Source organism: Cantharellus anzutake (assembly GCF_015039405.1).
Source record: "Cantharellus anzutake strain C23 chromosome Unknown EI90scaffold_215, whole genome shotgun sequence".
In the NCBI taxonomy this organism is placed as follows: domain Eukaryota; kingdom Fungi; phylum Basidiomycota; class Agaricomycetes; order Cantharellales; family Hydnaceae; genus Cantharellus; species Cantharellus anzutake.
In genome coordinates, this window is record NW_024067165.1 from 1 (window position 1) to 11,161 (window position 11,161).

The 11,161-nt window shown below is 50.1% G+C and overlaps 1 protein-coding gene across 1 annotated transcript; it reads left to right on the forward strand.

Moving 5' to 3' along the window:
- Positions 1-127: 127 nt before the first annotated feature.
- EI90DRAFT_2953352 (class II aldolase/adducin N-terminal) lies at positions 128-1,222 on the forward strand (the record flags this gene model as incomplete). Its single annotated transcript, XM_039055421.1, has 7 exons — positions 128-172; positions 224-316; positions 389-700; positions 752-871; positions 927-990; positions 1,048-1,082; positions 1,139-1,222. The coding sequence occupies 7 exons, from the start codon at positions 128-130 to the stop codon at positions 1,220-1,222; spliced, it is 753 nt and encodes a 250-aa protein (XP_038907828.1).
- Positions 1,223-11,161: the final 9,939 nt, after the last annotated feature.

Here is an 11,161-nt window from a genome sequence, read left to right on the forward strand (position 1 = left end):
AGGGAATCGTAAAACAGAACGGAAGAAACCACGGTGCATCCACTTTTGTACATAGTGACGGTGACTTCCCAGCATTCCCACGTGAGCAAAGAAGGAAATCGGCAATCGATGCGTTGTCCTTCAAACTATGGACGACGCAGACTCACTGGTCATCTCGTCTGACCCTCTCCATGTATGTTTTCTTGCAACACGTGTTCACGCTAACAAGCTCATCGTCTAACAGCCCGCAAATCTCATTCCGGAGCTCTGTCAATCATTCTACCACTTGGGATGGGTCACAGGCACTGGCGGTGGCATCTGCATTCGCGCCGGGCAAGTGATAATCTCTTGTGACTCATTAATTCTATTCATTCTCTAACCAGAGATAAAGCGTAAGCCTTTCGTTCAGACGGACGACAAAATATCCTTTACTGGTGGCGGCCTTAGGTACATTGCACCCAGCGGCGTTCAGAAGGAGAGAATCGTCCCCACGGATATCTTCGTACTCCCATATCCCGCCCCTCAAACACCGTCTCCGCATACAGATCGTGTATTTCTTCGCCGACCCCGTAAGGAACTAAAGGAGTCTGCATGTACCCCTCTGTTCTGGAATGCCTTCGATCTCAGGGGGGCTGGTTCTTGCGTTCACACGCACTCTCAGCACGCTGTCATGGCCACTCTACTTTGGCCCGGAGAAACGTTCGAAATTTCCCATCAGGAAGTGAGCTAACATTGTCATAATCTTCGATGACCGATGTTTGATATGGAAAAGATGATCAAAGGAATTAGGATCGGGGGTATGGGGAAGGCTCTATCGTATTTGGACACGCTGGTTATTCCTATCATCGAAAACACACCTTTCGAGGAAGACTTAAAGGACAGTATGGCTCAGGTGATGTCGTGAATCCAAGGTATGCGGCAGTATCATCTCAAGTGTCGCGATGCAGGCCATGAAAAAGTACCCTGACGCTGCGGGCGTGTTGGTCCGTCGCCACGGAGTGTACGTTTGGGGTGAGCTGGGAACTCGGCTTCCTTTCAACATTGGAACTCAAAGTCTGGTATATCCAGGTGCCGATTGGGAGAAGGCGAAAACACAGACTGAGGTATCCATGCATGGATTAGTGAGCTAGACTGAAAATTTCTGAAGAACTTTTTGCAGTGTTTGGATTACTTGTTCGAGATTTCTGTCAAGATGAAGTTGGTTGGACTTCCCACCCTTCTTGGAGAGCAAAACGGGGCATAGCACCTAGCATGTAGAATTTAAACGAAATGTATAAATGAACCGTGTATTGTATGCCAGCTGTTGACATACCAGCAGGATGTGGGTCTATGGCGTCCGCCAATCTAGGGATGCGTTGCCCCAAACTTCCCAATAGAACTGTAGCCACCATGAGCTCACGCACGCAGGATCGATCCAGTCGGTTGATCCCCTGTATTCCAGTACATCACAAATATCAGCTCCGATATGAAACATGAGAACATACCCATACTCGGTGAATGTAACGAAATCAGACCTAAAGATCGATTGTCAGCTACGCAATCCATGGCGAGCCACCCACCGAGGATCGCCTGGGTGACAAATAGTTACCTAGCGGTCCACACTGACCAGCCAGCATCATCCCTGGGTGTGAGGCAAGCCCCTCATTTGGGTAAGGCAAAATACATGATGAAGCGCTTACACAACATCGAGTTCTGAGAAACGACACTATGAAAATGGAAAAAGTCAGTCGGATGGCATGTGGGACGTACCAAGCATACTGTCCACACGACCAATTACCAGCAATCCTAGTAACGCCCCATAGTGGAGCGGACAAAAGTCACATGCACTGACACGTGCACTGACAATTTTTCTCGAAAATCTTGAAATTAGTTTGATTATGGAAATTTGGAATCAAACTAATTTCGTGATGGAAGTAGAAGCATATTTACAAATTAAGTCCCGAGATTATGTCGGTGGTGTCTTGGCCTGATGGTTAGTTTGTTGACTCCTGTTCTATTTGTTGGAGAACCGTGTGCTATGGGAGCGGAGCGAGCATTCTGTACAGCCACGTTCCCACAGCTGCTCATGATTCGGATTCTCCCGGATCCTACAGTCTGACCTACTCGGTTGGACCATGTGACTACTCAGTCACAAGGCTTCCTTTTTCTACAATTTCGGACTTACCCATGCCGGGCCACTGATACATTCATTCATTGAATTATTTCCTTTTTCCTCAGTTCTCGCGCATATAGCTTGAGACTGAGGTCAGTGATACTTCCTTTATTCTTTCATCCCTTTTACTCTGTAACTTACATGATATGTATATTGCCTTTAGCTAGCGCTTATAGGTAATACAATTATAGTTCTCGTGCATATAGCTTGAGACTGAGCTAGTGCTTATAGATCAATTACCGCACATTTTCTCACTATTGAGCCTGTTGGGCTCCTGTTTGATTCATGGGTGTGTTTGCCTTCTTGTTATTTTATAATTATTTATCTAAGTCACAACCACCACTAGGCTGATATTTTATGTGGGTTGGGCATTGGATCAGGGGTTGGGTATTGGGTCAGGGCATTGGGTTGGGGTTGGTGGCTGTGTATTGGGTATGTGTATATTTTCCTAAAATAGGTTGGGGAGATGGCAATGTAATACTTGTCACTGCTCACACTGTGGTTCAGATTTGATTCAGAGTTGAGCAATTCAGATTAGACTATCCCACATGATCATTTATTTATGATATTCATGAAATACATATCTCCAGTTGGTTTTGAAATATTTGTTCCTAATTTTCGTGGCTGTTCACGTGACTTTTTCTGTTCCACTATGGGGCATTATTGTCATATCCATCTACGGCCATCGTCCTCCATTACCTCCAATCCTTCCGGACTACCTCCACTCCTTCTTCACTAACCTTGGAGCCCCCATATTCCACAATCACCTCCGACTCCCTTGATGGTCACCACCCCCTCTTTTCAATATATTACCTATGCCTCCCTAAGTACGGAGCCCTGAAGGCCTCCAGACAGCTCTGATGTCTGCTAGCGCACTCCTGCCCCTGCTGGGCAATTCACTTGCTTGCCCTGCAAGTCTACCTTCGGGCCTATCCCTCCTTTCCGTTTCTGGGTTATAGCCTGCCATTCCGCTAACCCCATAACCTGACTCGTTAGTAATATTCAGTCAGCTAATGTTTAACTCCGTGAGCTCCACTCTGCTCGGTCCTGCCGTTCACGGGCCCACCCTCGCTGTAACTATATATACTTAACTTGTAGATAGGTTACACCCTAGTGATAAAATCGACTAGAGTTGATCCCCCTTTTAGTTCTCGCTGCCAGTAAGTAAATTAGAGCACGGATGTGTTACTAGGCACAGTGCTCCTGGTCTGAGTCGCTGAGGCCGAAGCCCTCTGCCACGGAGACATTTCCTTCGTCTCGCTTCCAGTCTCTAACAGTATTTTATCACTCCCTAACAGTACACATCTTGTATGGCACCCAAAGCCCCTCGCACTCGTTCGCAGCTATGCACATTGGTTCCTAACTCTGCCTCACCTTCCCCTGAACCCTCACAGCCTGGTCCTAGTCGTCTGGCGAGAAACCCAGTTGAGTTTCGCAGCTTCTCTAATTTAGAAACCCCTCTCCCATCGACTCCAATCATGCATCTCGTTAGAAATCAATCACCAGTTGCAGATTCCGACTTCGGAGACGCCATGGAACAGCCCATAGATCCAGTTCACTTCTTTGGACTTGGTTCTGAGGTCCCTGATTTCGTCGACCCTCCTCCTGCTGATCCTCCCATCCCCACTGTCCCAGCCACCGATGATGCCGAGCCCATCCCCAACATAGCTATCACACAGCTAGCCCAGGCCATCGCCAGTTTGGCTTGTCACACCGGGCATCCACCTCCTCCACCATCTTCTGCTCTCCAGACCAAGGTCCGTGAGCCCGAACAGTTCGACAGAAAAGATCCCTGTGAACTCCGAGTATTCCTGGTCCAGTGCGAACTGAACTTCCAGGACCACCCCCTTGCTTTTGCTAGCAACTGTGCCAAGGTCATCTTTGTGCAGTCCTACCTCAAAGGGATGGCCCTTGATGTCAGGGACTGCATGTCAGTTCATGACAATAAAGGTGTTCCTGAGAATCCTAGTCATTGTTAATGCTGAAGTGCCACCTTCAGCGGAGATAGGGCTTATATACATGGATACTGCTATCCACTAGAGTGCAGCTACAAACGAGATAAGAAACAGCTGATAGAATGATGACATGAAAAGATAGCTATTCATTCGGATAATCGTAAGCGAGGTGTGGGAATGGGGTGACATGTGGACGGAAGATAGAAGCGGGATGCTAAGTGAGAGCTAAGCAAGATTACCTGTGTTCTTCGGATCACTCTGGATCGTCTTACAGCAACTCCCTTCTGGCATAGGGAGTCAGGGTAGCCGGTTAGGCCATGCCCTGACACTTGATTGGTTCGAGCCGGACCTGAAAATTCTTTACTTCATCCTTGTTGGATGAATAACTACCAGGAGTTTGTCAATGAACTTCAGATGAACTTCGGTCCTCACGATCCTGTGGGTGACGCCAAAGTCCAACTTATGAACCTGGATATGAAGGATGGGCACCATATCAACAAGTACATCGTTGAGTTCAATCGCAACTTCATGGTTATGGAGAAGCTGCGCTCCATCATTTTTTCTATAATGGATTGCTGGAATGTATCAAGGATGACATTGCCAGGGTAGGGAAACCTTCTACCCTTTTGGAACTTCATACCTTATCACAGACCTTCGATGCATGCTATTGGGAGTGTAAAACCGAAGTAACTCATCATGCAAAACCCTCCTCCTCCAATGTCTTCGACAAGACCACTACCGCTTCTCGCTCCGACCCCGTTCCTTCCTCCTCATTCAACTCCGCTTCCGGTAGCAAGCCTCCGAAGGACAACAAGAAGTCTGAGGCCAGCTCCGCTAAACTGGATCTTTCGTCAAAACTCGGAGACAACGGCAAGCTGTCAGGGACTGACCCGGGGTCAAGAGCGCCTGGGTATATCACCTGGTGCTGAGGGCCTGGTAGGGTGTGACGCGGGCATGCGTGGCAGTGGGCCCGGTACAAATAGATGTCCCTGGCCACTCAGGCTGAAGTGGGAAATGTGAGAAGGCTACTTCTCAGTTCCCACTTAGGCTATGTTTATATACATGCAGTTGAGGCCATGTGGGAGACAGCCACATCATCTACAGACACAGCCACGCCCATCCGGGTATCTCTGCAAGAGATCCTAGGAGCATCCGGTGCACAGGAAGTCACCCAGTGCACCTGGGTCCAGGCATGTTACATCGCAGTCGGGTCAGTGGTACATTGATATAAGGGAAGTTGTCCATGTAATGAAAGAAGAGAAGGAAAAGGAAAGAAGAAAGAAGAAAGGAAGAAGAAGAAAGAAGGGAGGAGGGAGGAAGCAGGGCAGGGGGAGGGTAGAGGTACCGGGTGGAGGACAATGGGATTGGGTGGGTCCGGGCCAGGTGGAGCAGGGTCAGGTGGGTGTGCCCTGACACAAGCTCACACCACAAGAGTGTAAGCATCGTCTCGATGAGAAACTTTGCATGTTCTGTGGTCAGTCTGGCCATATGGTCAAGGACTGCCCTAAGTCTTCTTCTCGCGCATCTAAGGCCTGCACGGCCCAGACTGAGGAGCAAGGATCCACTTCTGCAGAGGCAAAAAATTAGTCTGCACCCCTGTGGACTCCACATGGGCCAGGGGTTGCGATTCTTCCCTCCATGCACTCAAAGAAGTATGCCTAAACACGTCTTCCATTTCCAACTTGTCCTCCCTCCACATTCCTGTTTCTTTCTCTCTTTCTGATGGTTGATTTTCTCCTTTTAATGTTGACCCTTCGGTTGATGTTTGTCAGTGCACACCTGCCTGACCCCACTCCATCCGGTCCGACCCCACCCGATTCCACTACCCTCACCTGCTGCCCCCATCCTCCCTCCTCCCTTCTCTCCCTCTTCCTTTCCCTTCTTCTTCCTTCTTCTTTCCTTTCTTTCTCCTTCATTCCTTTTCTACTACATGGATGACTTCCTTGCTCAATGTACCATTAACCAGACTGCGCAACACGCCCAGACCCAGACACACCAGGTGACGCCCTACACACCGGATGCCCCTGAGACCTCTTATGGAGATACCCAGGCGGACACGGCTGTGCACATAGATGACATGGCGCTCCCCACGTGACCTCCAACTACATGTACATAAACACAGCCTAAGTGGGAACTGAGAAGTAACCTTCTTCTCACACTTCCCACTTTAGGCAAGTAGCTTACATTCCCCTGCTAATAATAATAACACACTTCCCACTTTAGCCTAAGTGGCCAGGGGCCCTTGCCTGCTTCGGGCCCGTTGTTACGCACACCCATGCTGCACCCGGGACGCTCTCGACCCTGGGTCAGTCCCTGACAATGTTCTACCTGTTGTAGATAGTGTTGCTGATGTATCACTTTCTCCTCCTCCTCCACCTCCGACTACTTCTGTAGATCGTTCCACTTCTCTTCTCCTATTTGTTAGAGACCAGAAGTGAGACAAGGAGTTGTCTCCATGGCGGAGGGCTTCGGCCTCAGTGACTCAGACCAGGAGCACTGTGCCAAGTTACACGTCCATGCCCTGATTTACTTACTGGCAACGAGAACTAAAAAGGGGGATCAACTCTAGTCGATTTTATCACTTGAGTGTAACCTATCTACAAGTTAAGTATATATAGTTACAGCGAGGCAGTCCCATGAATGGTGGGACTGAGCAGAGCGGAGCTAATGGAGTTAAACATTAGCTGACTGAATATTACCAACAAGTTGGGTTACAGAGTTAGCGGAATGGCAGGCAATAACCCAGAAATGGAAAGGAGGGATAGGCCTGAAGGTAGACTTGCAGGGCAAGCAAGTGAATTGCCCAGCGGGGGCAGGAGTGCACTAGTGGACATCGGAGCTGTCCAGAAGCCTTTGGGGCTCTGTACTTAGGGAGGTGTAGGTAATATATTGAATTGAGGGGGTGGTGACCATTGAGGGAGTCGGAGGTGATTGCGGAATATGGGGGCTCCGAGGTTAGTGAAGAAGGAGTGGAGGTAATCCGGAAGGGTCGGAGGTAGTGGAAGACGATGGCCGTGGATGGATATGACAGTATCCCCTTCTTAGGCCTGAACCCTTGAAGGCCCAGAATTAGTAAGGTGAGGGGAGCTGTACTTACAGAAAAAAGAAAACGGGAATGAGGAGTGGAGAGAAAGGAGAGAAAGGAGAGATGGGAGAGGAGTCGAGGTTCCTAAGGAGCTTCGGGACCAGGCTTGTCTGGGTACCAAGAGTGGAAAGCTTCGACGAGGTTGGAGGCATGATCGAGTTCGCCAGCAAGGAGCCATTGTGTCTCCTCATCAGTCCCTTCATAGCCTAGCCACTTGACCAGGTAGAGCAACTTGTTGCATCTACATCAGTCGATCTTGGAGTCAAGTATCTCTTCGATCTCGAACTCCATTTCGCCTTTGATTTCTATTGGAGGCAGAGGTGGCTGGTGGCGGTTCGGAATGACGTTCAGGATGGAGGGTTCGATCTGTGAGACATGGAATACCGGGTGAATGGCTCACATGTTTTCCGGCAGGCAGAGGGTGAGGGAGTGGGTTCCAATGTGGGCAATGATCTCAAAAGGGCCAAGGTTTTCTCGGAGAGCTTCTTGGAAGGTCGGGTGGAACAAAAATACTTGGCCTTTACATAGACCGAAGTTCCTACCTCGAAAGCTGGGGCAGGACTCCAACAGGAGTCTGCCGGGCCCTGGGAACGGATCTGAGCAAGGTGCATCTCCTCGCGAAGGAAGTGATGGAGGGAGTTGAGATCTACTGAGTACTCTTGGGCACATCCTGAAGTTAGGTCTTGCTCTGGGTGGACAGTGATGTTCAGATGGTAGCCCTTATTGGAAAAGAATGGAGAGACGCCTGTGGTGGCATTTGGAGCATTGTTGTATGCGAACTCTGCGAGAGGTAGGAGTTCGGACCAATTATCCTGCTGGTAGTTACTATAGATGTGCAGGTACTGCTCAAGCGTCTGGTTCATCTGTTCAATCTGTCCGTCTCCTTCCGGATGATAACTGGAGGTGAAGTGGAGGTGGATGTCAAGGGCTTTACTGTGAGGTCTTTGGGTAGCTCAGCACACAAAGCCGTAAGTGATACAAGTATGTGTGTTTTACGGTGGTGTGTAAGCAGTTACCCGGAGGTTCCCACTTACCCACGTGACTATATGTATCTAATTTACATATGACTCGGGGTTCGGGGCTATTGCCCTGACATTCTCCCCCCTTGCATTGCATTTGCGATGCATACAAGGTTGATAGTGAAATAAAACAAATTTTTAATAATTGATTTACATTGAGTTTGGAATTGTCAATGAGTGTTTTTTGTTGTCACCACTTTAAAGTGGGTGATTTTATACATGTCGGTGAAGGAGAGAGGGAGGGTTTAAGAAATAAATGAGTGTGGGCCGTTACTTTGAAGTGAACGGCGATACATGGGTATCGCAGGGAGAAAAATAGTGGAGTTTGTCGAAAGTGAATTTCGACCCAAAGGTTGTATGTCTTTGGTGTTCCTCACTTGTTCCGTGAGGGTTCGTGTGTAAGTGGTGTTTACACACGAGTGGTGGTGGATGTGGGTCTTTTGGCGGAGTGGAGATTTCCGCAATTGTTACTTGCAGTTCCTTGCATACAGTATTGTGTGCGGGGCCTCAAGTTGGGGGAAGGTGTTTTCACGGGTGCCTCAATGGCGTATTACCATGTCACTTTCCCTTTTCTCAAGGGTGGAGTCATTGCCCTGGAGGAGGGTTTTCCTCTGGGTTGTTCATCTGGACATCCGATTGCTGTGTCGGATGCGATGACGTAGCCTGGGCTACATTGTCAGGCTGTGGGCTCGACGAAGTGGGCGCTCCCTGGGTGGGAGCGTGTTGTTGTGTTCCTGAGCTACTTGGCTCAGGTGTGGAGTACGGTAGGTCTACCGTTCTTCCCGTGGGGAAGGGTGGTCGTTGGGCTGGTTGTCCAGTGTGGAGACTTGTGTCTCTTTCCTGGTATTTGGAAGCTTTCGCTTCCTGTTCCGCAGTTCTTGCGGCACGTTCCTCAGGAGTCCTGAGTGGTTTGAACTGGGACTTTAGATAGGCGGCTTTGCCTAGACTTTCCCAGGAGATTTTTCCCTTATTCTCCGGGGAATTATACTCCTCCGCGAGTCTTGCAATACTCGGGAGTCCCAAGAAGTATTTCTCGGTTTCCTTCGCTTTATCACGAAGGGTTCTGTGTACCTTGCCGCTATTGAAGGCGGCTTCGGCCTGTTCGTACCAGTGTACAAATTCTTTCCCACTCATGCTTGTCCACCAAGCGTATGCGGCATCGTGCGCCGCTTCTGACCCCACTATTCTCCTCATGGGGAAGTTGGGGTCAAATGTTATGTCGACTGGAGCTTCGACTTTGCCAAACTCGTTGAGTTCGGCGGTCTTGTATAGCATGTGGACACTTCCCTGCAGGGTAGCTTGCCCATAGGGTGCTGAGGTACTCAGCGGCCCGCCGCCTCTGGCAGTGGTCCCCATTTTAGGGTCTGCCGTCGGTTGCCTACCGCTCTCCCTCTTCCCCTCGACATGGGTTTGCCCTTCTGAGGGCGGGCCCTTATGCAATCTGGACAGGGTCGCCTGCCCACGGGGTGGTGGGATAGTCGGTGCCCCGGCACCGTATCCCCTCCCCCTGACCTGGGAGGCCCCCATCATAATGGGTTTGGCAGTGAGGTCTGCCAGTGCATGTGCCTCTCTGAGCTCGTGTTTCAGTAATTCGATCTCCCTTTTTTGGAGATCGACCTCTCTCTCTGTGTCTTTCAGAGAGTCGAAGATGCCCTTGGCGTCTCTTCGTGCTCTGTTGTATTCGTGCCTCCAGTGGGCGCAATGGTCGCAGGCATCTTCTGACGCCCTCGAGTTATCAGACCGTGCCCATTTGGACGGTCTGGACAAGGAGCCGCTGTCGCTCCCTCGTCTCCCTCCTATGAGGGACTTCATTTCTTTCAGCTCCTTGCGGAGCTGACCTGTCTGAGCAGCTACCGCTGACACAATGGCTGATTCCCAGCCTGCATTTGGCTGGGGTGTTGTTGGACCTGGGCCGAATTGGCCAATCCAGGGGTTAATCTGGCCAGGGAAGTTCCCTGGGGAGTATGCCTGGGGCTGCAGCAGCAAATGCTGCCCCTGGAATGGCGCTTGTTGCGCCATCAGTGCAGTTTGCACCGCGTATGGTTGGAAGCCCCTCTGAGGAGGCTGAGGGTATGCGGTGCCTGTTAGCAACGCGGATGGTTGTTGGTTCGTGGCACTCATTTGTGCTGCGTGCGTCGTGTAGTCCATGGCACTTATCTGCACCTGGTGTTGTTGTTGTTCCGGGGAGCCTTGCTCCCCGGGTTGTTGTATTTCGATGTCCGGTGGCTTGTTTGGATTGAACCGAGGGTTGCCTCCCCCAGAGAACGACATTTCGTCGTTATGTTTCTCGTGGTGGTGGGAGGGGTTTTCGTTCATGCGTGCATGGGATTCGCCGCAGTTGTGTGTTCTTTTGCATGTGAGCCTGTGGTTCATGTGGTCTAGGCGAGTTACTCGCCTAGCCCATGTGATCTCTAGTACATGGTGTGGCTGTCCGGGCGAGTTACTCACCCAGAACTTTCCCACGCTCTTGGCTGTGGGCCATTGTCCCTCGGCTTTACTTCCTCCGCCTCCGTTTTTGGGGGTGTAGTGATGCCGAGAGTTCCCTGTCTTCTTTGATAGGGAGTTTTTCTGGTTCCCTTACATTTTGTAAGGTGAGGTACTCATCCAGGTGGGCGAGGTCGTTGCAATTTCCTAGGGGTTCCCATGTGGTGTCCCCTAGTTCCCATTTGACCTTAAACCAGAGTTCGTTGTGAACCCACGCGTGGTTTAGGATTTCGCGAACTACTGCTTCGCGATCGGGGTCTTCCCCAAAATCGTAGAATATTTACTTCCCTATTTGGGAAGATTTCCTGGTCATTCGGCTCGTGAGGTACGAGCCAGGATATGTGGAATCTTGGGTGGATTCCGCATTGTTCAAGTTGTGGTGGCAACTTGAGGACGTAGTTTGACGTCTCTGGAAATGTTTCCAGAATTTCGTAAGGCCCTATGTATAAGGGCTTTAGTTTTCCTGCCCTCCCTTTGGGTAGGTTCA